Here is a 27,111-nt window from a genome sequence, read left to right on the forward strand (position 1 = left end):
ATGAAATTTCAGCATAAACAGATCAATAAACATATAAACTAAGATTGGGAGAATGCTTTCCAGTAACTAAGTTGCTAATCTGGGTACCAGGACTATGCATGATTTTTTTTCCTGTTCTTTTTTGCATATATGAATTTTTAAGTGTAAAAATATTTATGAATGTACATGAGGAAACTGTTTCTATAGTAAAACTATGTAGAAAGGGGAAAAATATAAGGAAAACTCGTATGTGAAATGAAAAACAAAGAGTTTTATTACCATTCCTTCTTAGTCATCTTCTTCCCTTTTGTGTCTTTTTTTTTTAAAACTTTATTTGGATGTAATCTATAGAAAATCAAATTCACCCAGTGAACAAAATTCAACGATATATAGTGCTGTGCAACCATCACCACTATCCAGTTTAGACATTTTTATTATCTTCAAATTCTCTTTGTTGCCTGTTTGCAGGCAATTCCTATTCCCACCTCTAGCCTAAAGCAACCACTGATCCACTTTCTGACTGCAGGCTTGCCTTCTTTTTTTTTAAAAAAAAATTAATATAAATGTAATCATATCTGATCTTTTGTCTCTGGCTGCTTTCACTTAGGGTAAAGGTTTTGAGGTTCAACCACTCTGTAACATCTATTAGTAGCTTGTTCCTTTTTTTTCAGGGTAGTGTTACTAGCAGAGATTGAAATGACTGTGTTGAAAATCAATGGACAATAAAAATAAAGTTTTATTTTTTGAACTTTTTATTTCAGTGATCTATATGTCTACATTTATAGCAGTACCATGTTGTCTTGATTTGCTAACTTTATGGCAATTTTTAAAACTGTTAGTCATTAAACCTTGTTTTCAAAATTGTTTTGGCTAATCTAGACCCCTTGCATTTCTACAAAAATTAGGAGACATCAGGTTCACCAAAAAGTATGCTGATACTTTGACAAGGATTGCATTGAATTATAAGATCAACTTGGATCAACTGATCTTTTCAATCTTTTCCTGATTCCACTTTGTATAGTTTCAATTGTTTTATCTTTGAGTTCACTAATTTTTCTTTTATGTCAGTCTTCTTCTTATCCCATCCAGTTTATTTTTCATCTCAGATATTGTAGTTTTCATGCCCTGAAGTTTGATTTGTTTTATTTATATTTATATTAACTCTACTTAACAAGTTCAACCTTTCTCCTAGCTTCTAAAGAATGTATGATTTACAATTGTTTTAATGTTCCTGGTTACTAATTCTTATCCGTGTATTTCTGAGGTTGTTTTGATGAGCTGATTGTTGTCCTCATCATGGGTTATATTCTCCTGCTTCTGTGCATACCTGGTAATATTGTAAGTCAGACTCCAGACCTTATAAATTTTACCTTGTTAGAGACTGAATTTTTAAAACTCCTTTAAATATTTTCAACCTTTGTCTGGACTGTGGTTATTTTTTTTTTAAGATTTATTTATTTATGCATTTATTTATTTATGCAGGCCAGAGATGCAGTGGGTGAGAGGATTCACCAGAGACAGATTGGGGAGCAGAACAGGCAGAAGTATTGAATTACACTGCTGAGGGGAGCAGTAGGCGAGGCAGGAGAGGTCTGTGCCATACGGGTCACCTCCCTGTCAGGGATGGAAGTGGCTTGCTGCAGTAGCTGCAAATAGGTTCATAGTGCTGCGTCTTAACCCCTTGTGCCACCAGGGTGGCCCCTATGGTTAGGTTATTTGGAGACAGTTTTGGGTTTTGTGCCTAAGGAGGCGTGAGCAGGGTTTCGTCAAAGGCTTCTTTTCTCTTGCCCCACTATTGAGGAAAACCCTTGAGTGTCCCATCTAACCCCCTGGATTATGACATTTTCTTTTTTCTTTTTTTTATTATTTTTTTATAGAGGCATGTTTTATTTATTTATTTGTTTGTTTTTTTGTTTATACTTGCACTGGGTACAGTCAGAAGCGCGGGAGGGTGAGAGAATTCACCAGAGCCAGAGCGGGGAGCAGAGCAGGCAGAAGGACCGAAGTACACTGCTGAGGGAGCAGCGGGCGGCAGGAGAGGTCTGCGCGCCATGTGGGACCCTCCTCTGGTGGCCGGGGAGCAGCCGGGGATTGAACTGGCGCCGCAGAGGCCGTGGGCAGCTTTGCAACCCAGCGCTCAACCGCTGCGCCACAGGGGAGGCCCGATTATGACATTTTCTATGCTGGCTGGCGGCAAAAGGAACTGGCCTTGTGTGAACTTTGAAGACTGTTCCCTCTAATCTTCTCAAGCAGTTTTCCCAGGTCTTGGTTTGTACTAGGGAACTGTCCACACACCCCAGGAGTTCGCACTGCATGTGGTACTCTCCTGTCTGGTATGGGGACGTGAGCTCTCTGGCTGCCCTGGACTCCGGGCTCCACTCCCTTAAGTCAGGGAATAACTTGGTCCAGTTGGAGCCCTCCTCCCTGCAGCACAGTCTGTTTAATATACTTTGACTTTTGGTTTTAGATGAAAGAATAAATCTGACCCCTGTTACTTTGTCTTGACCAAAAGTGGAAGTTGCTAACAATTTAAAAGAGTAAAAATGGGTTTCTTTTTATGTTTTCTGTTATGCCAGCACTTTGTATTCTTTTCCTGTTTTTCTTGATGAAACACATTTCATAGTTTTGAGGTAGAGAAAGATAAAGGTACAGGCAAAAAAGAGAATGTTATAATTAATTATCCATTGTGCAGAATTTCTATCAATTTTTCTTGATAAAATTCTTGCATAGTTTTGTGATCTGCTTCTCTCCCATAACATTATGTCATTAACTGTGTTTCTATGTTCTTAATGTCTCTTTGTGAGTAAGTGTTTATGACTGTATCATATTCTGTGTCCTATCATTGTTAACACTATGACATTTCATTTTTTGTTTGGTTAATCTGCAAACCCTGGAAATATGAAAATTAAGGCTACTAAAAAAGGGGAGAGAGTGCAGGGGAAGGAACAAAGTGGGGGGACCCAATGACCTATAGTAAAGGACCATGGTGCTTTGGTGGTAGGTGTGCAATGATGACAAACATAGGAGCAGGTGTAAAGCCATTCCTCTAAATCATATACAGTGCTGTAAACCAATGTTACAAAAAAAATCTGGTCAGTGGTATAATTTATTCACTTTTGTTTATAAGAGTACTTAAATTTTTTTTTAGTATTTAAAATTTTCTGTGAAAGCTGAGCCAACTGCAGACTTTCTGTAATTTTTTCTGTCATTAACTGTTTAAGTTTATTCTTGGATAAAGCTACATATTTTCCCCTTGATGCTTCCTCCATATGTAATTTAATATTTGGTAAATAATTTTGACTTAGAATACCTGGGGAACTTTTTTCACATATCATTCTAGAGAGTGGGTTTTCTTTCCCATCATCTTCATTTAATATGATAATAGTCTTTGCATTAACTCTACATTTTAAATTTTAACTCTTTTGGTCGTGATCCTTATAAATATACTTGTCTGTTCCAAATGCATTTTTAAATTATTTATGATGAACTCATTTCTCCCAAAAAGACATATGCAAAAGAGAAAGAGTTCTCATAGTGGGCCTCCCCTGGTGGCACAGCGGTTGAGCGCTGGGCTGCGAAGCTGCCTGCAGCCTCTGCAGTGCCGGTTAGATCCCTAGCCACCGGCGAGGGTCCCACATGGCGCGCAGACCTCTCCTGCCGCCCGCTGCTCCCCTCAGCCGTGTACTTTGGTCCTTCTGCCTGTTCTGCTCCCCGCTCTGGCTCTGTGAATTCTCTCACCCTCCCGCGCTTCTTACTGTACCCAGTGCTTGTATAAATAAATAAACCTTTAAAAAAAAAAAAAAAGAAAGAGTTCTCATAGTTTGGAGATTTTGCTTGTGGGATCAGAGTTAAATAACAAATAAGATACTCCAAGTACACTGGCATGCTTTTCCACATTTCTTTCTGGTCTCATCTCACATTCTAAGTACCCATGTTTTCCTTATCAGATGACCTAGTTTAGTAGAAAGAACCAACCTGTGAATAATGAATTGGAGGGGCAGTTTCTGGTCCCAGTTCCATCACAACATTTGACCTTTAGTTCCTTGGAACAGACAATCTAGTTCTTTCTAGTTTAAAAATTCTATAATGTTTTCTTTCTGTGGGACCATAAATAGAATCATAGCCATTTGGCAGCACCAACCAGAATTAGGACTCACAGTTCCATTCATTTATTTCTTCAAAGAGTCACCGCACACCTACTCCCTGCCAGAATACTGTGCTAAGTATTTGAGAAATAAAGATTAAAAAGGTCATATTTTGCTCACTGAAATAACTTGCTGTTTAAAAAGAAAGGCAGCTAGGTTACCAAGTGGCTGTAAGACAAGGTGGTGAGTGCTTATGATTGTGTTGGGGAGACTTCCTGGTAGAGATACCTCCGAGAGGATGGAGGAAGAGAAATGAGGCGGGGATGGGAAGGGTACTGTACTTTAGACAAGGGGTACAGATGAACTGATATGGAGGAAAGGGGAAATGGAATTGACCAGACTAGCTTTGAATGAGTTTGGGGTGCTGGTGAAAAATTCAAGAATGTCTGTCTAGTAAACTCCACCCACTCAACATATTAGCCAAGAGATCTGGTTTAGAGATAGTAAATAGTCATTAGCACAAAGAGGTCACTGAGGTCACAGGAATAGATAAGATGTCTCAAGTGGAGTAGGTGGAAGAGCATGTTTCAGTTCATAGAAGAGGGGGCTATGGATGTGTTTCAAGAAATTCATGATGCGGGTACAAGAATTAAAACTTCTCTCATATTTTTACTATTGCCTAAGTATGAGATAAAATTAACAATAAAATTTAATTCTGTTCCTGTGACACGATAGTCTAGAAAATTTTTGTCTTCTGAAATAAAAGGAAGCATACTCTGCCATTACTAATACCTATGTTTCTTCATTTACTGTGGGACTATATTCAGTTGAACGACAGGAAAGCAAAGGTTCAAGGCAAAGTTAACAGTCATCCTTTGGTTTACTGTCCAGTTAACACAAGCATCAGTAAACTTTTTCTCCAAAGGGCCAGACAGTAAATATTTTTGGTTCTGTTGGCCACACAGTTTCTGTAATAATTACTAAACTCTGTTGCATGAAACTAGTCACAGACAATATGTAATGAGCATAGTTGTTTTCTAATAAAAGTTTATAAAAACAGGTTGACTTTTGTTTTTCGAATATTTGATTTGAAAAGGTTGCTTGAATTTGTACCAACACAAATGCTGGTCGTGAAAGTTTCTACCAGGCCGCTAATCATGTTGGAACAAGTTTATGATTTAGAACAGCAGAAGAAATCAGAAACATTGCATTCTTAAATGTCTTATGTTCTCCAGAAAAATGAAAAATTTCCTCCTCCCTAGTATTTTGAAGCAGTTCATAGAAGAACTGAAAGCACCGCCATTCCATTTCTGTCTGCAAATAGATGAAAGTACTACTCTCTCCACCCAGGATATGTTTGTAGGATGAATGCTAACTTTATCAAAGAAAAATTTTCACTTGTGAGAAGTATTTTCTTGTCAATCAAAAGTTGGCATGGAAGAAAAATCCAGGTAACAGAGAGTATGTACTTATGATGGCATCTGGTATACTGCCTGGTGAAGAAGGAAACTCCACCCACTCAACATCTCCATCTCTGTGTTCTACGTAGACATGCAGTTGGTAAAAAAATAGACCCACAACCCCAAGTGAAATCTTGTCAACTTAGTTGGAACTGGGGCTTTGAAGCACTGTCTTCCCAGGGAGACTTCTCATGGAATGAGAGCAGGATAGTAGTGTTCCTTTCCTGGCTTTTCAGGAAAAAAAGGTGTCAAAAAGCATGGCTGAAAATACTATTTTATTAAAGAAGGGAATCCTTAGAGAATTTATTAATGTTTGGCTTACTTGTAATATATTTTTTTTCCCCTCTAATGAATAAGAGAATTTTTTTTTTACTTAAGGCTCTGCAATCGATATCTTAAATGCTATTAAGAATCTGTTTTAGCTAGATGCCGTTCTGGAAGAGGGATGGGGAAATAGTACAAGTCCTCTAATGTTGCAGGAATTACTTTCACAGGCTAGAATAAAGTGAGAAAGTCTTGTTAACTTCTTTGCATACAGAGGTTGTAGGACACATGGAAATACAACTTGAATGAAGGCCACCCTTGCTCAGACAATGTTATAATTAAATTATGGATTTATAATCCTTTTTGTGCTCATACAGATAGTGTCAGTGATAGAAACCAGCCAAAGATGACTTCATTGTCTTGAGGACAAAGGAACTGATGTGGCATAATTTTAATTAAAATGTCTTCGAGAATTCTGGTGCTCTCTTCCACAAGTCTCCCTAGATACTTAATAGTCAAAGAATTTTAGCACTTGTTGCTGTCACAATGAACAGTCTAAATTGATTTGGCTGTCAGAGTTGATAAGCATATTGCTTATGTCAAAAATCTCTGTAGAACTTCAACATTTTATCCATGTCTAATAGCAGTTTTTTTCATTGAAATTCATTTTTAAGCAGTCTTAAAATTTACTTTTTCTTTCATTTATAAGAGCAAGGGACTAATTTTATCTTTTTTTCCCAGGAATTTGCCATTAGTTTTGCATTAAAGTTTGATTAAATGTGGTGGATTAATCATGTGTTTTATTACAGAGAATCTATTAGAACCGAAAAGTGATGGAAGAAAAATTTTAAAAAAGTATTGTCACTGAGGACAGAGATAATGGAAGAGAGACACTGCAAATGAAAGGTTAAAAAGAAAAAACCTTTTGGAAGTCAGAAAGTTGACTGATACTGCAGAGGCATAGCTTGTAACCTAAGCATCTTTGAGCGGTACACCAAGGAGAAACCTGAGACACTCTGTGAAGATTGATTATCCTTATGAAATTTATCAAAAAGAGAATCTCCAACAGCAGCAGATTTTGAGAAAAGGAACTTAAACCCATTGTCTGAAGCAGACTTTCAATAGATTTTCACAGGTATCTGTAAGAATACATAGGAAAATAAGAGTGCATTTTGCATACAAAGAGTCAAAAATTTGAGGCAGATCCTGAGGGATTCTCTAATTTAATCATCTTAGCTATCAAAGAGAGGGAGATCTCAAACCATTCAAACATCCAGTGTCAAGACCTGAGTCTGGAGCTTGAACCTGCCTGTCAGTGCCTTTCGTACTCAGCTACTGCCTCAGAGGCAGTGAACTGAAACGCACCTGGAGAAGACCTGAGCCTATGCAACACACAGGGGTGACCCTCATACCTGATCCTGGATACTGGAAGACATTCTGCTGCATCTGAGGACTGATTCCAGTGCCAAACTGTCCTCCCATGTTCCCTGCCACGCCTCTGTTCACCATGCTATTGCGGTTGGCCAAGGCTGCCTCAGGATTTGCTGCCAGTTGTGAAAATGGGCTGGTGGAAGCAGGTGGAGTTCCTGGATTTGTACCATAGTTTGGTGGGTAGGGGAATTGCTGTGGAGCACCCTGAGGAAGACGGGGGTTCCCCATTTGAACTGGCAGTCCAGATGAGGGAGGGAGGTTGTTCCCAAAGTTCTGTTGTCTCATGAGCATGGCTCTTTGCTGCTGTATTAGCTGCCGCTGTCGGTGCTGTTGACTGTATAACTCCCGCTGGCGCTGTGCCAGCATTTGGGCATTCAGAGGTGGCTGCAAGGGAGGAAAAAAAAAAACCCTCATTTATTAATATTATTATAATCACTGCCTATATTGGAAAACCTACAGGATAAAGTCTAGTAGGTGGTGCAAATAAAGATATGTAGCAATTATCAGTGTACAAGGGAAACTACAACAGAAAAGGAACAAAAACATCTTAAGTAATAATCACAGAAGAAAATAAATTGAGAAATGCTAAAACAGTATCTGACTATTAGAGAACATTACCAATTAAAAGTCACACAGAACTGAGAATCAAAGAAAGTATAGATGGATTAATATTATAATACAGGCCATGAAAACTATTAGGAGAAACATGAAAACCATAAAGAGAAGAAAGGAAATGTGCTTGATGGCGTCTACCTTATCTGACATTAGGTTAAGAAACTTTTCATTTCCAAAAATTTGTTGTGTTTCTATTAGGGAGACACTTAGTTTCCCCATTTCTGAGGTCATTTATTCTATTTTATATAAGTGAATAAAATATGATTGATTATAGGTGATTTTAATTTTCCCACTATATTTTCTTGCATTTCCTATTATCTACAGTGAATATGTACTGTAGTCACAATCTATCTGAGCAGAGAACAACCTATAGGTACCATTAAAAAATGAAGAATCAGAAATTCAGGATCTAATGTTGAATAAATGATTTAACAAATCACTTAAAAGAAAATAATTAATTAGAAATAAAATCACAGAAATAAATGGAAATACTTTATATCATTGTTACAGTACAATACTACTTCAGGCATTAGAGTGTCTTAATAGCTATAATACTATCAGTGAAGAAAGAAATGGTAAGATTAGGTTAAAATCACTTTTTGATCTGACTTGTAAAGAGAAAAAGGCATGTCAATAACGCCTTTCTCAGGAAATGTTGAGCCAGAATTTTGAAGGTTTACTTAAAACATACAGCTCCATTAAAATTATTAAACTGATCAATTAGACATAGTCCAATCTAGAATAAACTGTGACATATGACTTGCTGATAGAAATAATCTTTATGTGAATTTTAGAAGTGAGGATATTGTTTTCTTATAATGTTATCACCTTTGTAACAGCTACCTACTACTTATAAGGCTGAGAAGCTCAAGTCTGGATCCATGAGGATGCGGTATCTGTTCTTTTACCAGTGATGTTTGTCAATATCTATCCCTTTGGTTGATGTTGGTGTCCTGTATTTGTCCCTATCCATCAAGGTCCAATTTATGGAGAAAAAGAATTTTGTTTGTTTGAATCCTCTTTTAAACCTGTCATCTCCCAAATTTTGGTGTCAACTTTATGAAAATATGAAAAGTGGCAAAAGCAAAAATACTCAAAGTATGTATGGAAGTTAAGTAGGGAATAAGTATTAGATGATATTTAGAAGGCTAACAGCTGTTTTTACATTTAAAGTTCCTATGGCTTTGGGTTCATACATAAGGATCTTTAAAATAAATAAGATGCAGAAAATGTTAATGCTCAGACTGAGCAGAGAACACAAGGTCATCAAGATAAGTTAGCACTGTAACTGGGTTTTGATCAGGTTTTAGGTACCAATCACACAGTTTCATGTCTTGGGCTTCTTATTACTTGTACTATTCAGTACAGGAATACAGCAACAAGTGTTTCCTACTTAGTCATCTGGCATCTAGGAGCAATGACAATAACAATAAAACAAAGGACCCTCAGCTTTCAATCAGGTGCCAGTAAGGGGTATCACAAATATATTATAAATTCATACCAGGATAAAACCACATTATCAAAATCATTAAAAGATCATTTCAGAGATCATCTTAAAGTTGCTTAAGTCAATAGTTTAAGCACTATACCTTGGGTTAAAGCAGTACTAACAATGTCTTGTTCTCTCACATTACCTGAGGTGTAATTTGCTGCTGCATGCCTGATCTCATATTGATGCCAACAGGAGCAGTTGCTGCAAACTGGTTCAAGATAGCTTGCCGATTTTGGTGTATTAACTAGAGAGAAATGCAAACAATGAGAGAGCATATTTCCACATACAAACATATATAGCAGGCCTGTACAGAGTAACACAAACTTTTCACTGATTACTAAAAGTTTTAGTTTCTTTGCCAAAATGCTGGCAATTCCTAATATTTATCAAATGTTTCCTGCTTACAGCAGAGCATTTCAAAGTAGACTATGTATACATATGTATATATATTTGTACACATACTTTCAGATGCCCTGCAGTATGTGTACATACACAGCAGCATGCTCATTATACTTTTAAAAAATTGTTAATCTGGGCCTCCCCGGTGGCGCAGCGGTTGAGCGCTGGGTTGCGAAGCTGCCCGCAGCCTCTGCAGCACCGGTTCGATCCCCGGCTGCTCCCCGACCACCGGAGGAGGGTCCCACATGGCGCGCAGACCTCTCCTGCCGCCCACTGCTCCCCTCAGCAGTGTACTTGGGTCCTTCTGCCTGCTCTGCTCCCTGCTCTGGCTCTGGTGAATTCTCTCACCCTCCCGTGCTTCTGACTGTACCCAGTGCTTGTATAAACAAACAAACAAATAAATAAGTCTTAAAAAAAAATTGTTAATCTTAGTCATTTCAGACAAGTGCAATAATGGAAAGAATAGAAACATCATCTCTAGGTATTAAACTATTGTGAATAAAAAGTAAGTATAAAATAAGGGTACATTCTACAAAGTTCTAAAAGATGAATAGGAAAGTTGAGGGACTTGAAGGGTGCCTATTTGATGGGTATACATTTGGGGAAAATCCAATGTGATTTCATTAGAGAGAATTATATAAGAAACAAATGGTCTGAGAAAATGGACTATTTATTTAGCTAGAAGAAGTAATTACTTTAGACCAGCATTTCCCAAATTGGTGTTCTACAGAACATTGTTCTGCAGGATATTAATAGATGTGCTGGGAAAATAGCATGCTGTGCTGTATTAAGTATTGGAAATGATGGGTTACATAAGGTGAAACAGATTTCTTTACTGCTGTGATTCTATGAGCCTTTAATTGGCCAAAGCACATTTGCAACTTATTAATCACAAACCCTTTCCCCCTGATATACAGCCACCAATAATTATCTCTAGGACAATCTCTATGGAACTCTAGTTTGCAAGATGCAGTCTATGTCAGGCTTAGGGTTCCAAGTCCCAGGCATGTCTTGACTTTATCAGGTAACAAAACAAGCACTTCCTTGGAAGTGTTATTTAATTTGATATGAATAAAATCTTCAGAGAGATGATAGTAAAAATAATATAAATTCTACTTAATATTTACATGGTATTTTATAACATAAGTTACTTATAGAGCATATTGACATATGACACCGATGTATCAACGTATTTTTATCTTAATATATTTAATATAAATTACTATATGTAAACTAGAAGGGCTATGAAAATTTTATAAAAGAATCCAAAGGGTTATGAATAGTGATCAAATCTCTCATCTCTAAATAGCTCAACTCTTACTTCTGGTTTCATTCATTTTCTGATTCCTATCCGATCAGGAAACAAACTAAATTTAGGGGGGAAATCTCAATATAATGTAAATAGCAAAATTATAAATTTCAGGCATTATGGAATAGGATAAAATAGTCGGAATCACTTCAAAACTAAAGATATCAACATATGGCTTTAAATGTCAAAGGAACTCTTAAGTGTCAAAATTTATATACTTCTTAAACTCAACAGACCATGGATATAAGTTTAAACAAACCATTAATTTTATGAAGCTTTATTAAAAAACAACAACAAACCAACAACACCCCAGTTTGAAGGCTTCAAAGGTAAGGAAACTCTTATACCCTGGGAATTCTTCCTAAGAGCAGAGGCCAAGACAAAGGTGGGCAATGCACAAGTTCTGTACTTGCATATATAGGGACATCCTCAGCCACCCCAGAAGGAGCAGCTAACGTAATCTGGGATTCGAAGGCAGGGACCAAGAGCGTAAGGAAGCTCAGTGGGACCCTGAATGGAGAGAATGCCAGGTGGCCAGAAAGATGGTAGAGTTAAGGCAGAAAAAAAAGCAAATATGAAAACAGGAGAGAAAACCATGAGGACAAGTGGAAATACATTAGTACTTAGTGATGAAGCAGGGCAAGTGGGATTCCAAACTTACAGCTTTATACTTGACTTGTGAGATAATGTGAGAGTGAAATGGATAGGGAGAGAGAAAGATACATGAGAAATAGTAAAAATGAAAAAATAAATGTAGAAAATGAAGAGGCTATTATTGAAATAGAAGGAATTACCCTAAATAGCAAAAATCTATAAGCACTTTCTGTTACTGAAAAATTGACCTATTTATATCCTTGAAACAAATCTTGTTCACTTTCCCTCCTCTTGACTATCTGTGTGTGTAACCTGACTAATATTGTGTACAACTATTCTACTCTGATCTGCCTCTTTTCTCTGATTACTAATTTTTTTTCTCAGCAAGATCAAGTTCTACTTCTTCCAGTGAAATCTTCCCCAAAGGATCACCATATCCTTTATCTCTGTAGCAATCTTAACTTTTGGGGGGATTGGAAAGTGTGAGGAGAGAGGCTGGTACCCTTTAGAGCTGGGGACACAAATTCTAAAATCTACTAAGGTGAGGTTAAAAGACTTGCATTACAAAAGGAAATGTGGGGCTGTGGTAAGGGAAGGACACAGCCTATGCTACACATAAAACATGAGTGTACACACACTCAGGCTGGCATTCTGTCTTTCTGAATGGAATTTTTCCCAATGCCTTAGCAAGAAGCCCTTCTACAGTAAACATAAAAGATGATATTCTTTTATGTTATCAACCAAACCAGATGTTATCAACCTAAGGGGCTGATCTGCCCCACAAGGGACACTTGGCAATGACTGAAAGGTTTTTGGTTGTTACAACCAAAACTGCTACCAGCATCTAATGGTTGGGGGCTAGGATGATACTAATCATTCTTTAATGCATATAAAGTCCTTTGTAACAAGATCCCAAAATATTACAGTGCTAAGGCTGAAAATCCCAGTCCAGTCACCACATAAATTCCTGCCATGACAAATAATTCTTCAAAGAAGCTTATTCTTTTTCTTTCTTTCTTTTTTTTTTTTTTTGTGGGACCCTCACCAGTGGCCGGGGATCAAACTGGTGCTGCAGAGGCTGCGGGCAGCCTCGCAACCCAGCGCTCAACCGCTGCACCACCAGGGGAGGTCCAAGAAGCTTATTCTTTTATCAGTTGTTTTTCATTGCCAGGTATCTCCAAGGTAAAATCTACTTCCCAGTATTTTCTGCCCTTTTGATCTTACTTTTTTTTCTGGTCACTTCTATTCTCCATAAAAATTAAAAGATTATCAATACTGATTCTTACACCAGGCATTGTGCTATGAAGAACTTCACGTCTATTAACTCATTTAATTCATACAGGCACCTATCAGGAAAGGAATTATTTTTAGATGTTTAATGGATGAGAAATCAGAGATTTGAGAAGGGTAAATAATTTGAATATCAACTCACCCGAGCTAAGGTTAGAACTAGGACTTGAAATTAGAGCCAACTCTGATAACCACTATTTCATACTTCATTTCTAGTATCATTTACTACCTTCTGACTCCTTCTTGAATTAGTAAGGCTTTTTAAAAAAACATCCAAAACAATTTCAAAAACATGCAGAGGATTAATAACAGGAAGCAACAATCTACTGGCCTAGTCCCACTTCCAAAAGATAACAAAGAAGTATTTGCATTTTTAGTTCTTGGAGATTATTTCTATATTGTCTGCTTACACATTTTAAATATTTACATGACTATATCTAGTCTTTACCTGTCATGAGAAAACATTTAACTCTCCCATATTCCCTAGGACCCCAAAACTATCCTATCTTCCATTCTTTTAATGCAGTAACATCACTACACTTCAAGCACTCTAACTTCAACCAACATACATAAACTTGATTTTCTGTTCCAACAATCATGAACATTTCTTGATGTTCCATTTCATAAATTAAACTGTTTCTCTTTATATTACTTAATATTAAATTATGTTCATCCTAATTATTTCTCAAAAATAAAACTAAATTGCTTTTATTGTCTGACTTAAAGCACTTTGTTGTAAGCCAGCAATTTTAATGGACTAAAAATGTCTCAAATTTTTATCCTAGCAGACAAGGACGGTTTTTTAAGTCTTTCAAAAAGGTTCTGGGAGTGGATTTGGCATCTTCATTGTAGCAACTAGGCAGTCTTATTACAGAGAGTCAGCACATACCTTTAAATAAGAATGCTCACCTGCTGTTGTCCCTGTAATCGCTGTTGGAGTTGAAGACGAAGTTGGTTGGGTGCAGCGGGAGGTCTGTTTAGAGTTTGTCTGGGCTGCATGCCCATGCCAGGTGAAAAAGCTCCTCGGGGAGGTGTTACTTGAACAGGCATAGTCCCCAATGAAGGTTTTTGTCTGACCATACCCTGGAAAGGGCTAGAGAGATTGGCAGTGGGTGAAGGAGAAGAATAAGGCTGGGAATAAAGGTTGGGTCTTTCTTCCATCATCAAAGGTGGTGTTGCTTGTTGTGGAGGAAATCTTTCTGATAATACATCTAATCCACCTCCCTGTTAGAAAATAAGCCAGAACATTTTACAAATAAATGCCTACCCATAAGGAACACGTTTCTCTACATAATTTTAGATCTAAGAGCATGTTATCTCTAGAAAGTTTCACTATAATATAGTCATGCTGAATTCCTGAGACCCTCCAGAAGCTTATTATCTAAAGGAATCACTTATGAAAGTTACTTTTGAAACGAATTAACAGATTAGCTAGATATTTTAAATCTCAGTAAAGAGATGAAAACAAGGTTAAAATAAAGGCCCTAAAACAACAAAATGAGGCTCCAATATTTGAAAAGAACTTCATTATAAAGTCTGATAATCAATAAAGATACCAGAAGTAGATTCTTAAATGAGAACTCATTTAGGCACTTTTTTCTATCTCAAAAACAGAAACTATGCTTTTACCTTATTTAAAAAAAATTTAATAGCTGACTTAACAGAATGTCATAGTGTATGGCTTTCCAACTTTTGACTAATATTCACTCTAAGAATAATAACTTAAATTGTGACCTTTTTTATGTGCAACTAAAAAGAAAATATCACGAAACATAATTCCCCCCTTTTATGGACTATGTATTCTGACACTGTATTCTATGCTATTATTTTCCATTAACAAAAGTATTACCCCACAATTTGAAAAATACTAACTTAGCAGTTGGAAAGTCATGGGACCTATGGGTTGAAAAATAGAAAGAATGATGGACAAATTAAGTCTTAAAATAAGAAGCATTGATACAAATATGCATTCTATTCCAAGGGGAGCTTCTAAGTCTGTTCCGTAGTGAAAGGTTAAGACTTTATAATTCTAACTATTCACTTTTTCTTCAAAAAGTTGATTATTTATAATATGACAATAACTTTCACAAGGGTAAATTATAAAACGGCAGAGACACAGTAAGAACAATGAAAAATTTTGTTTGAAAGTCATTGGCTAGCTTCTCATTGAAAGCTGCATCATTGAAATAATGCCAACTTCAATAAATACCTGAACAAGTTTGTCAATTCCCAGAGCTCTGTCTAGTTCAGCTAGCTCAGTTTCATCTTTGCCACTAAGGAAAGATACCAGCTGTTCAAGAAGAGCCTTCTCATCATTTCTTCCTTCTACTGTTGTTGGTGGACAGAGAAGCTCATCTAATTGTGAACTAATACACTGGCTGCAGGATCAGAACATAAGAAAGTTCAGATTGATATACATATAATTATTCAATCCTAATAATGTATACACACATATATGCAAATCCAGTTTCAGAAAATTCTCTGTTGGGGTACTTTTCAACCATTTCTTACCCAATTAAATGCTCTATACTTAATATGAGGAAATTTTATGACCATTTGGTATATAGCTTAAATATATTTTTTATTTGACCAATCACTGAACTTTGTTTCATAGTCTTCATATTAGTTTATAGAAATAGCCAAAAAAAAAAATTAACCAAACATTTTTAAGAAAAGGAAAAGGTGTGAACCTATACCTCTAAATCACATATTATGCTGTAAACCAATATTACCTCAATAAAATTAATACAATAATAAATGCAATAGGTTCTGCTAACACCCATCTACTTATTTAGATACAATAAAAAAGAGAATTAACAAAAGCAAAGAAACAAAAATCAAATACTTAGGAAAATATCATTTAGTCTATATTCATATTTATTCTACTTATTCTATAGATGCCATTGTTGAAAACTGAACAGTAATCAAGATAGTACACATTACATTACTTATCAAGGATGATCACATCATATTGATAGCCTGATAAAACTGCCATATACAAAAGAAATTGAACTAGAAAAATGAAATTCATTTTTGTGCTCAGTGTTGTGCAATAAGACAAATGATTCACTGATCACATGTAGGAAACACATATTCAATCCAGATAGATACCAACTGATACTTAAAATGTAGGATTATATAGAAATGATACTACTACTGTTACTGATACTACTACAATTAATACTATAATAATGTATGAATCCTTCTTTTGGGAGGTAAATGTATCAGTTAAGCTAGTTAAGGTTCTAAGCCATACTCTTATATATGCATCTCTCTGTTGTTATGCATGAGCTGTACTGTATACCATGGAATAGAATTACCTAGATGGAGTCAGAAATTACTTTCTAATCAAGTTGGGACACTGACTAGATATAGAGAGCACTTTCTTCCTTATTTTCTCCTGCTTAAAAGAGAGAAAAACTGGACAAAAGAATTATATAACTAAAAGCTCAAGAGTCACATAATTTTGTACTGAGGTCAATTCAGCCATAGTTCCCAGGAGTTTTACGGCATTCAATCAAACTAAAATAAGGGATGTGTAATAACAGTTGTGTACTTTATAAGTGTCTTGGTAATTACAATGTACACTAGCCTGGTAGTTATGCAGCAAATAAATCTGCTTAACTTGGTGCCCATCCCATTTCTTCTTTTTTTGTCATTCACCATTTACTTCTATTAATCTCACAAATACCAACGCAGACTGGACTCCAATTTGGGAAAAGTGGTTTTGTTGTAGAATTTGGCATCTGGTATCTTATAAAATACAAAATGCATTACTCACTCTTCTGGTTTATTCTGATTTACAGCTGTCACTGTATTATTTGCCCATGGAATCTGATCACCTGTTCCTGTTTGTCCAAACTGGTTATCAATTGCTTCCAATTCCAGCTCAGGTAATCCTGATTGAAGAGGAAAGTGTAAGAAATCAGTGTCAAGATGGAAGATAAAATAACAGCATTTTTCAGAAGTAATATATTGTAGATTGAGACTTCCTCTATAAAATAGTAACTCATAATATAAAAATCATTTATTCAGAAATTTAAACTATCTAGAGTGTAGCTACATAGCAACAAGTAGATGAGAATGTGAGAAAAGGTTTCTGAATCAGAGAAAATCTGAAGCTAAGATATTTGCACATGAATTACATGAGTTAATGTTAGGAGAATCACTCAGAACTTTGTCAGAAATTATTTATTTTAAAGATAATGATAATAATTTTAGTTAATTGCTTTTTCTAGTCTGCAGTATGTTACACTATACTATAAGTAGGGAAAATGTTATTATCATGAGATGAGAGTTGCAAGCAAAAGGTGAAATATATGTTCTATATGTTCTATAAAAGGCAGGAACAGAAACTGGGCATAGCAGACTGGGGCTATTTAGTAAATAGCAATCCTAACAAGAATATATATTTTAGACATACTCTCATATGCAGTAAATTATCTGTATATCAGATACTATTCATTACAGCTTCATAATAGTAAACGGTACCTGCTAATAGGCACAACACCCTCAATGGAACCTCAAAAACAGGAAAATTAAAATGGATTTTTTTTAAGTACTGAAAATGTTTTATGCAAAACTCTAGACACATGATGTATTTTTAACATGCTATAAGTTAATAAAATAGAAGTAGTCATCTTGGACTGTGTATGTTCAGAGGTCACAAAAACAACTACCTAGGAGGTCATTCACCTACTCCAATGATGTTGTCAATGTTCAAATACTTTTGGAAATCTAGAATAATCTTAAACCAGTATAAAAATTAGTACCTATATTTTATTCTTCCTCTAAAACTGAAATAACAAAAGAAATTAAGAGGGAAAAGTAAATCTACAGCTAAAGGAAAGGCAAAAGAACAATGGGGTACGAGTAGAGCAACGAAAAGTTTCTGAAAAACACTTGGAATCAAACTGATGGCAAATCTTCAAATAAATGAAAAAACTTACAAGACGAAAAGAAGATTTTTCAGAAAGAAGCATTTTCCTAGGAGAACACCAGACAGCTCCAAGAGCAGAGGTCCTTCATGTAGATGAAGGAACTGGCCCTTGAAATGGCCGACCAGTACCCCCAGAGCCCACTCAGAAAGCAACTGCTGCTGGCATCTGCCTGTGAGTTAGTAGTGACATGGCTCAAGTGCGAGTTCCGCCAGGGAACCTCCCAGAGACAGAGGCAGAGCTACACAAGGGATTTCCCCATCACCAACCCCCACTTCCTGCACAGCAAGTGAAAAACAGGACCTCTATAATCAGAACTTACATTCACTGCCAGAGTAAAGGGCTTCTCACTTTTAGCTAAAAAAACACTCTAGCTACCAACATTTTTCAGTCTGTGTCTTTTGCAGCGTATATGAGTAGACAGCCAAAGCTTGCCAAACAATCAAGAAAAATCAAGAGCATGAGGAGAGAAAGCAGATTTAATGAAGGAAGGAGTTTCAAAGAAAAAAGGATTAGTAAGAAAATGGATGAACCTTTAAGTATAATAAATTTATCACTACACAGTATAATAAATTTATCATTTCATAAAGGTAACAGTCTTCTACAAGAAAGAAAAATAATTTATAGAAATTAAAAGCATGCTAGTTATGATGAAAAGAACTCAATAGGTGGAAATGGTTGAAGATTGAACTTTGATTTGAAAAATGTGGCCCAGAGAGTTGCTCAGAATACAGTGCAAAAGGGCAAGGGAAAGGAAAGTATGAAAGAAAAGACAAATGCCCAGAAGTTCTAATTGGTGTCTCTCAGGCAATGAAATATAATGATAATTAAACTGTCTTATGTGAGCTATTTGCACTTGACACAGTTCAGCTTAAGGTTAAAGACTAAAGTAAGGAAAAATGCTTGATTTTCTTGGTTGGGCCAAAGGTTAAAATGTAGAAACGGCAACGCAACAATGGGCTCCTTCATCTGAAAGGTAGGGGCGCAGAGGTAAAGGGGGAGGATTAGAGGCTGTTCTCCTCTTCCCTTTTATATGCTATCCTATTTTTGTCCCCATCTTCTTTCTTGCTCCTTTTCTAAACCTTTATTCTCTTTCCTTTCTCTTGCCCAAAACTGTCTTTTAAAAGTCTGCCCATTTTTTAGTTGGGCTGTTTCCCTTATTGTTAACATCTTGTATTAGTGCAGTACATTTGTTAGAACTGATGAGCTAATACTGATACATTTTTCGTAACTAAAGTCTTTGTTTACATCCAGGCTTGCTCTTTGTGGTATCTACAGGCTTTGACAAATGTATAATAACAGGCATTCACCATAACAGCATCATACAGAATAGTTTCACTGTCATAAAAATCCCCCATGCTTCACCTGTTCATCTCTCCCTTTGGCAACCTATGACAATGAATCCCTGGCAACCACCGATCTTTTTATGTCTTGCTTTTTCCAGAATGTAATGTAGGTGGAATTACACTACCTGTAGCCTTTTCAGATTGGTTTCTTTCACTCAACAATAAGCATTTGAAGCTTCTCAATGCTTTTTGTGGCTTGATAGCTTTCAAGTTTTGCCAATTAACTCTATGCAATTCATATTTTCTCTCTGAAAGCTGTTAGGATCTTTTAATCTCTGATGTTCCAGAATTACATAATGATAAACTTTGGTGTAGGTCTCCAGAATGTGTCTGTGTGTGTGTTTTGGGTACCTGTTGAACAATTTCAAGTGTATAGTTGCTGCAACATTTAAGTCTGGAGAATTATGTCCTTCAATTCTAGAAAATGTTTATACATTTTGTTTAATAATATCATTTCTTCCATTTCCACATACTCCTTTCATTGTTTCTGAAATTGTATTGATCATGTTTGGCTCTCCTTACATCAATCTTAACTTTTTCTTCCCTATTTTCTATTTGCCCTTTGGTCTTTTGTTCTTTCTGGGAACTTTTTTCTCAGTTTTATTATCTAACATTTCTCTTGAGATTTTAGATTTTAAATTTCTAAAAGTTCTTCCTTCATCTTTGCCCCCTTTTTCCCCCTTCCCATATTAATTATGGATAAAATATCTTTTTTCAGAATCTTTAATGTCTTTCTTATTCTATGCACTCATTGTAGAGTTTTATTGCATGTTTTTTTTTTTTTTTTTTCTGTTTGGCTTTTTTTTGGTCCTCTCTCAAGTTGTAGACTTCCATCAGTATTCTAAAACACTGACTGGGAGGCTGATTGTGAGGATGATTAGATGGCAATATTACCTTTGCACTTTAGGGACCTCCCCTTAACTCATGTCTAGACATCTTTCTGGATATTCAGTGTCTCCTGATAAAACTCCTCCAGTATCCCATAGTGGATGGAGAAAAGGGGCTAGTAGTAAACCAATGAAAATGTTGATTTTTATTTTATTCCTTTCATCCTGGCACCCAATAGTTTCCCACCTGTGCCTGATATCTCAGATTCTAAAGTCTCTCAGTTTCAATTAAAAAGATTTTCAAAGTCATTTCATGTAATTCTTATTTTGCAGATAAAGAGAATAAGGTTCAGAAAATCCATTTGCACGAGGGAACACTTACTACATGGAGAACATGAAATTTGACTCTAGCTCCTGTTCTCATCTTATTTTCTGGCTAGCTGAAATAACACAGTATTTACTAAATTTCCCAAACTGTCAGAGACGACTCAAGATTCTTCTTTCTAGATGCCTGGAAATCTTGGTCAATTTTCAATAAGTATATCAAGACAGCTAAACGCTGCAGTAAGACTGAAATCAGTCAATTCTACATTTGATCTCATCAGAAGGGTGACAGGATTTAGGTCAGGATCCCAGGCAGATTCTGAAAATAAGCTGAACAGCTTCCTTAAGTTTCAAGATAACACAAAGGAATTATAAACACTGTTTTTTTTTCAACTTCAAAATTTGATAGGTGACAAAAATTTGACAGCCCTTTCTTCATGAATTTGAAGTATTATACTATCAAAGTCTCTCTGAATTAGGAAAATGCTAATCTGGGCTTGAGCAGTGGAGATGTATTTCAACATAATTGTCTCCTCAACAGTGCTTCATGGAAAACTCATTCTGTGGAGTAACATGTATTACTTGAGAAAAGGAATTTCATAATTAAGGAAATTTAGTAAATACTGTGTTAAAGAAATCTAAACTGGTTTCTTTTACATAGGTCTTCTTAAATCTTTAATATGAACTGAAGTACTTTAGTAGGGGAATAATGTATGAGCCAGATAGCATTTGCCAGGGTATTTTAGCACTTTTTATGCAACTCAGAAGACTAGTGTTCAAGGGAGACACTGTGGGGAACACAATCTGACCCAATGGTATATTTTTATAAGTCCTGCTATGGAAGGGTTTGGTTAAGAACACGACATCACTCTTCTTAACATTATCTGCTTGCCTTAGAGTTAATTACAAAATGCAGAGGTTGGGGCCTTGCCGGTGGCGCGGCGGTTGAGTGCTGGGCTGCAAGGCTGCCCGCAGCCTCTGCAGCGCCAGTTGGATCCACGGCCACCAGCAGGGTCCTACATGCTGCGCAGACCTCTCCTGCCACGCCCGCTGCTCCCCTCAGCAGTGTCCTCCGTCTGTCTGCCTGTTCTGCTGCCTGCTCTGGCTCTGGTGAATTCTCTCGCCCTCCCGCGCTTCTGACTGTACCCAATGCTTGTATAAATAAATAAATAAATCTTTAAAAAAATGCAGAGGTTATACTGCACTTTTTTTTTTAATATTTTTTATTTATATTTATACAAGCACTGGGTATAGTCAGAAGCGCGGGAGGGTGAGAGAATTCACCAGAGCCAGAGCAGGGAACAGAGCAGGCAGAAGGACCAAGGTACACTGCTGAGGGGAGCAGCGGGCGGCAGGAGAGGTCTGCGCGCCATGCGGGACCCTCCTCTGGTGGCCGGGGAGCAGCCGGGGATTGAACCAGTGCTGCAGAGACTGCGGGCAGCTCCGCAACCCAGCGCTTAACTGCTGCGCCACCGGGGAGGCCCGGTTATACTGTACTTTAAAACACACATGATGAATGAAGTTCATGTCTAAATATAACTGTATATTACTCAGAATGGCATTAAAAAAACACATTTCACTCTTAACAAACAAAGGTCTGTGCAATAATGGTGAGAGACAAAGCAAGCACTAATCCACATTTTCATTAAACATTTAAAATGAGGTTTTGCCTTCAACACATACTAGTCAGCCTGGAAGTGGGTCTGGCAGTGGTGGACTGAAGTGAAGTTGGCAGGATCTCCGATTTGATGGTTACACTGGTGACCGCACCATCCATCCTGTCTGTCTCACATAAGCCTGGCAACTGTGCTGCCTTCTCCAGCGTGGGCAATAACTGATCAAACTGGTCAAGATCAGCTGCAAACTAAGAAAGGAAACCAACATTAGTGGCAATATATTCTACACACATCAGAAACAATGTAGAAAAAAGTTGTTCCTTTAAGCTCTATGAATTTAGTGTAATTCTGAGATAATGAAGAAAGAAAAAAATTATTAGATTGAGGTCTCATTGAAATTATATGACCGAACTGTTTCACTAGAAAAAATTTGTATGTTTATAAATTAATATACTAAAGGACATGAGATAATATACACATAGTATTGAATATGTTTCAGTATAAAATTTATGCCTTAGAAAAAAGCTGGATTAGGAAAATGTGTCCAGAGTACAATGTACAATGTTATGATGACAGCATCATGAATGATTTTTTTGGACATATTGTTCAAAATTTTGTAAAACTATTTTTATGATGAAATGAAAAACAAATTTATACTTACATAACTTTTTTTTAATAATTTAGAAAAGTTTGGGAAACCATTTTGTAAACAGTATATCCATTTCAAAGTTTCCAGAAAAGTGACTTCCCACTTGAGGATATAATAGAGAAATAAATCTTCTAGAATATAATCCCTACATCAGTCTAAGGTTATGCTTAACTGGCTTTATTATCCTACTATGGTTATTTTGAGATAATTCATCAACATAAAATATCTGTTTGGCCTTTATGATTTAATTAAAATTTTTGTTTATAGTTTGCATAAGTAGATTTATTTGTGTATATACATATTTTGAGGTCTGGGCTTCTTTTACTTTACATTTCTGAAGTTTAGACATCTGATCACATGTAGCACTAGTCACCGTTTTTGCTGCTGAGTAATATTCCATTGTATGAATGGAATACATACACACGTATGTTATATCACAATATGTTTATCCATTCAAACTGTGATGGATTTCAGATGTTTCCAGTTTTTTTGCTAGCACAAAAAAGTTACTCTGAACACTTGTGAACGTGTCTTTTGTTATGCATGTGAAAAAACCACTAACCATAAAAAAAAAGAAAAAAAGAAAAACTGGGCAACCCTAAAATGAAGAACTCCACTTTACCAAAAAGTACCATTAAGCGAAATAAAAGGCAAGCCACATCATAGAGATGAGACCTGAAATATATAACCATTATATAAAGGTGTCATAATTAAAACATATAAATGATTCTTAACAGTCAAGAAGGAGAGAACATATTAAAAAAATGGGCAAGACACTAGTTTAGGCAGTTCATAAAAGAAGATACCCAAATAACGAATAAACATTTATCATAGAAATACAAATCAAACTATGACATACCACTACACAGACTCCAGAGCACCTAGAATTTAAAAGATTGACAATAACAAGTATCAGCGAGGACATGGAACAACTAGGAGGAATTCTCATACACTAGGAAAATTGGCATTAGTTACTAAAAATGAACACACACACATCTTCTGATGCTGCAATTCCACTCCTATATATAAACTCAGCAGAAATGCCTGTATATGTGCACCAAAAAGAGATGTACAGGATTGTACACATGACTGTATTTTATGAAGCTGTTACTTTTAAAGAGTAATGGTTTAATATAATTATTATCTAAAGTTGTTTTTCAGCTTAAAAACACATGATTAGTTTAGTTGTACCAAGAAACACGACAGTCTTCTCTGCAAAAAGCACACAGGTAAAGAACTAGCCAAAATAGTGTTATTCTATATAGTATGTAGAGACAATACAAAGCACTAGAGTGGAGAGGAAGGAAATGTCTAACGAGGGCTGCTGGGGAAGGCTTTACAGAGATGATGTCTGAATTGGTTTGTGAAGGATGAGTAGAAGTTCAGCAGACAGAGAAAGGAGAACAAGGCAGAAGATGCTTAGAAGAGACATGACTTATCCCAGGAATGGCAAGGACTTCCATGTGCCTAGAATGCAGTATGCCTAAGGGAAAAGAGAGATTTTTGTGAGATGTCAGAAAATAAAGCTGGCTCAAAAAACTGAAGGACCTATGCATACTAAGTGTGAATCTTGTTTCACAATGTTTTTTTGATAAACTGCTTTGTAAATAAATTTTCAGCTATTTCTTGAATATCTATCTTTTATCCAAATAATTATTTGTAAGTTCCTAGAAGGAAGGGATCATATTTTCTGTGTTGCTTAAATACTTTCAGAGTCCACAAGCAATTTATTCAATAAATGAAACTATCAATTTTATACTCTGCCCCAAACCATTCCCCCACCCTCCACAAACAAAAAAACAACAACGACAATAAACCTAAACATCGATGTCCTAATCCATAAGCATTTATGCATAGGTTTCTCTACAGTGTGTTTATATATCCTTCTACCCAGAATAATCCAAGTCCCTATTCTCTGATGGGGGTTGAGGGTTGTCATCATCACAAAAGAAGTAAATAACCTTAGAAAAGGCTTCAAAGGAAATTTAATAGCAAAGCAAGCCAAACAAAGCAGCCTCTCGTCTACCTCTTCACATTTCTCTCCCATTTCACTTAATCAGAGATCCCCCAAATTCACTATGCATCAGAGTTCTCTAAGAAGTTTCTCTGAGATGCAGATCCCTGAGTCCTATTCTCAGAGAATTGCATTCAACAGGTAAGGTTGGGAACAGGGAGTAGGAAAGGTATCATTTTTAAATCTCCAAAAAGGCAAACTCTGATTTGATAGAAAGAAAGAAAGATCTACTTTCACAGAATGCCACATTAGTATTGCAGGCCTCCAAAATTCTAAAGAGAATTCTTGCAGGTATCCAGGGATTTTTCTGTCATTGATACTAACCTTTTAATATATGTCCAATGGATAACACAAAACATAGCCTGAATCCAAATCAGGTCTATAGCTGGAGTAAAATTAAAGGAAAAAATAACCAGGTATGTTCATTCTGTGAAGTTAGCAATCACCCACCTGGCTTTGGGACTCCAATTTTATTTCCTCAGGAGCAGGTTTAGTCAATGGAGTTGGGTTTGTGTTACAAGGCTCCATCTGTTCTTTCTTTTCCACTTTCACCTTAACATCATCAAGGCTCAGGTTTGGGGTTGCTCTTAAATCTTTCTCATCTTTATCTAAAAGGTAGCGCAGGAGCTGATGGTCTTTTGATTCTTTTTTCTTTGACGCATCCAGTTCTAGTTTTATACTGGAGTTCCCTTGTACCTGTCCAGTCACTGACACAGAAGTAGATGCACTGTCCTTTTTATCAGGCTCAACAGACAAAGTGGTGATATCCGAGGGGCTACCCTCCTGTAACAGTCGGTGTAGAATTTTGTGGCGCTCTGTCAGTGAGCTATGAGAGGAGGGGCAAGAGCCACCTGAAGAATTAGCAGAAGTGGAGCTGGAAGTGCCTGTGCAAGAAAGCACCTCTTTGCAACTTGTGTCTATATCAGCATGCCGTAACTGCTGCTCTGCAGTTGTTGTCAAAAGCTGCACTAGTTTGTGACTGGTTTGAGCATATTTATTATCTCCATCTGAGAGTCTGTCACTGTTATGCAGAAGTCCAGAATCCAGAGGTTTGCCATCATTAGAGCTGTTGTCAGACTGAATCATTTCATTTAAAATGGATGTAATCTCTTTGTTATCTTTGGACTCAGCTTTTGCTGGCTGTATATTTAATCTGCTAGGTGAATTCTGTGAGCTCATCTGCCTGAGGACTGGAGAACTAGAAGAGAAGCCAACGGAGTTATTGGGTCCTTCATTCATACTCTGTAGAGATGTTACTGGGATGTTTGAATAAGATCGGTTACTATTATTACAGGCAGTACTTGTCATGCCAACGGGGGAGCTTAATGTGGGAATATTAGGAGGAAATGAATTATTTGGCATCCTGGGCCTTGCTGCCAATCCAGAACTAACTTGTCGTCTTGGAGACATGAACTGTGCGAGGGATATTCCTGTACCTTCTATAGGAGAATTATTGAGGTTTAAGGAGGAATTAGTGCTCTGGGAACTGGTCTGTCCCTGGTTTAAGGCAACACTGGCTACAATCTGATTTCCAGGTGAGCATCCAAAATTCCCTTGGTTGTTGCTAGAATTACTATGACTGCTGCTATGCAGGTCTGAGCTCTGCTGGCGGCTGACTCTGGGGGATACCATGTTGCTGTTGGATGGCGGCAATGTGGATGAACGGGCCACACCGTGAGCTGGAGAGATGCCAGGATTGATGGGAGGGTTTACTCGGGGAATAGACATTCCAGAATTAGTGTCATCTTGAGGAGAAAGCCCACTGTGTTCCCTGGGGAAAGGGGAAGAAAGAAACATTACTATCCAAACATCTTCATAAGATTCCATTAAAATATTTTTCTGATATATATTATAAAATAAAACCATTAACCTCACTGACAGTGCAAGTTGTCACGTAAAGAGCTTCTGTATCCCTTTAAGAAAAAACAGTAGACTTACTCCTACTGTGAAATATTAGCACCACTTAGTAGGAAATAGCACTTATGGTATCTTATATGAGAAATAAATCTTCTTGGTTTTGGGAAAAATCCAATATGTGTCATTTAAACTTTTTGAAATTTATACAGATAACTAACACTACAACAATACTTTTGTTCAAAGAGAAACTTCCTACACTTCTGTTTACAAATCACTTATTCATGACTCCCTTGTTCCAGCTTTTAAATATTTCAACTCCAAGAGGAAGACTGGGTAAGGAAAATACTGTGTCACTGATGCAAAAATGAAAAAGGGTGAGATGCAGATACAGCAGATGTTTTGAAAGAGAAATCACAATATGAAAAAAAAGAACTGTGCTAATTCCACTCACAAGCATAAATTAACTAAAATTAGAAAAAGCCAGCATTCTGAATTCAGATTTTCATCGCGTTCTCTACTCAAATCCATAATTATGACAAAAGGTTTGTGACTGGTATTACCATGTTCCAATAAGCAAATATATCAGATGAGGAAAAGATGAAGTGAGAGGAAATGTCTTTGTT

At 36.6% G+C, this 27,111-nt stretch overlaps 1 protein-coding gene across 4 annotated transcripts in view; it reads right to left on the reverse strand.

Annotated features, from left to right (window-relative positions):
* The window catches only part of NCOA1 (nuclear receptor coactivator 1), a 221,075-nt gene that overhangs the window by 27,716 nt on the left and 166,248 nt on the right, over positions 1 to 27,111 (reverse strand). For all 4 annotated transcript variants that reach the window (XM_054701299.1, XM_054701298.1, XM_054701301.1 and 1 more), the window contains exons 12-18: positions 25,082 to 26,402; positions 22,036 to 22,216; positions 16,700 to 16,817; positions 15,128 to 15,296; positions 13,828 to 14,142; positions 9,469 to 9,570; positions 7,201 to 7,603 (exon numbers count right to left, since the gene is read on the reverse strand). In XM_054701299.1, the coding sequence (XP_054557274.1) occupies positions 7,201 to 7,603; positions 9,469 to 9,570; positions 13,828 to 14,142; positions 15,128 to 15,296; positions 16,700 to 16,817; positions 22,036 to 22,216; positions 25,082 to 26,402 (2,609 nt within the window). The remainder of the gene's footprint in view (positions 1 to 7,200; positions 7,604 to 9,468; positions 9,571 to 13,827; positions 14,143 to 15,127; positions 15,297 to 16,699; positions 16,818 to 22,035; positions 22,217 to 25,081; positions 26,403 to 27,111) is intronic.

This window comes from Talpa occidentalis, unplaced genomic scaffold (assembly GCF_014898055.3).
Source record: "Talpa occidentalis isolate TD23 unplaced genomic scaffold, MPIMG_talOcc4v2.1 talOcc4.5, whole genome shotgun sequence".
Taxonomy (NCBI): domain Eukaryota; kingdom Metazoa; phylum Chordata; class Mammalia; order Eulipotyphla; family Talpidae; genus Talpa; species Talpa occidentalis.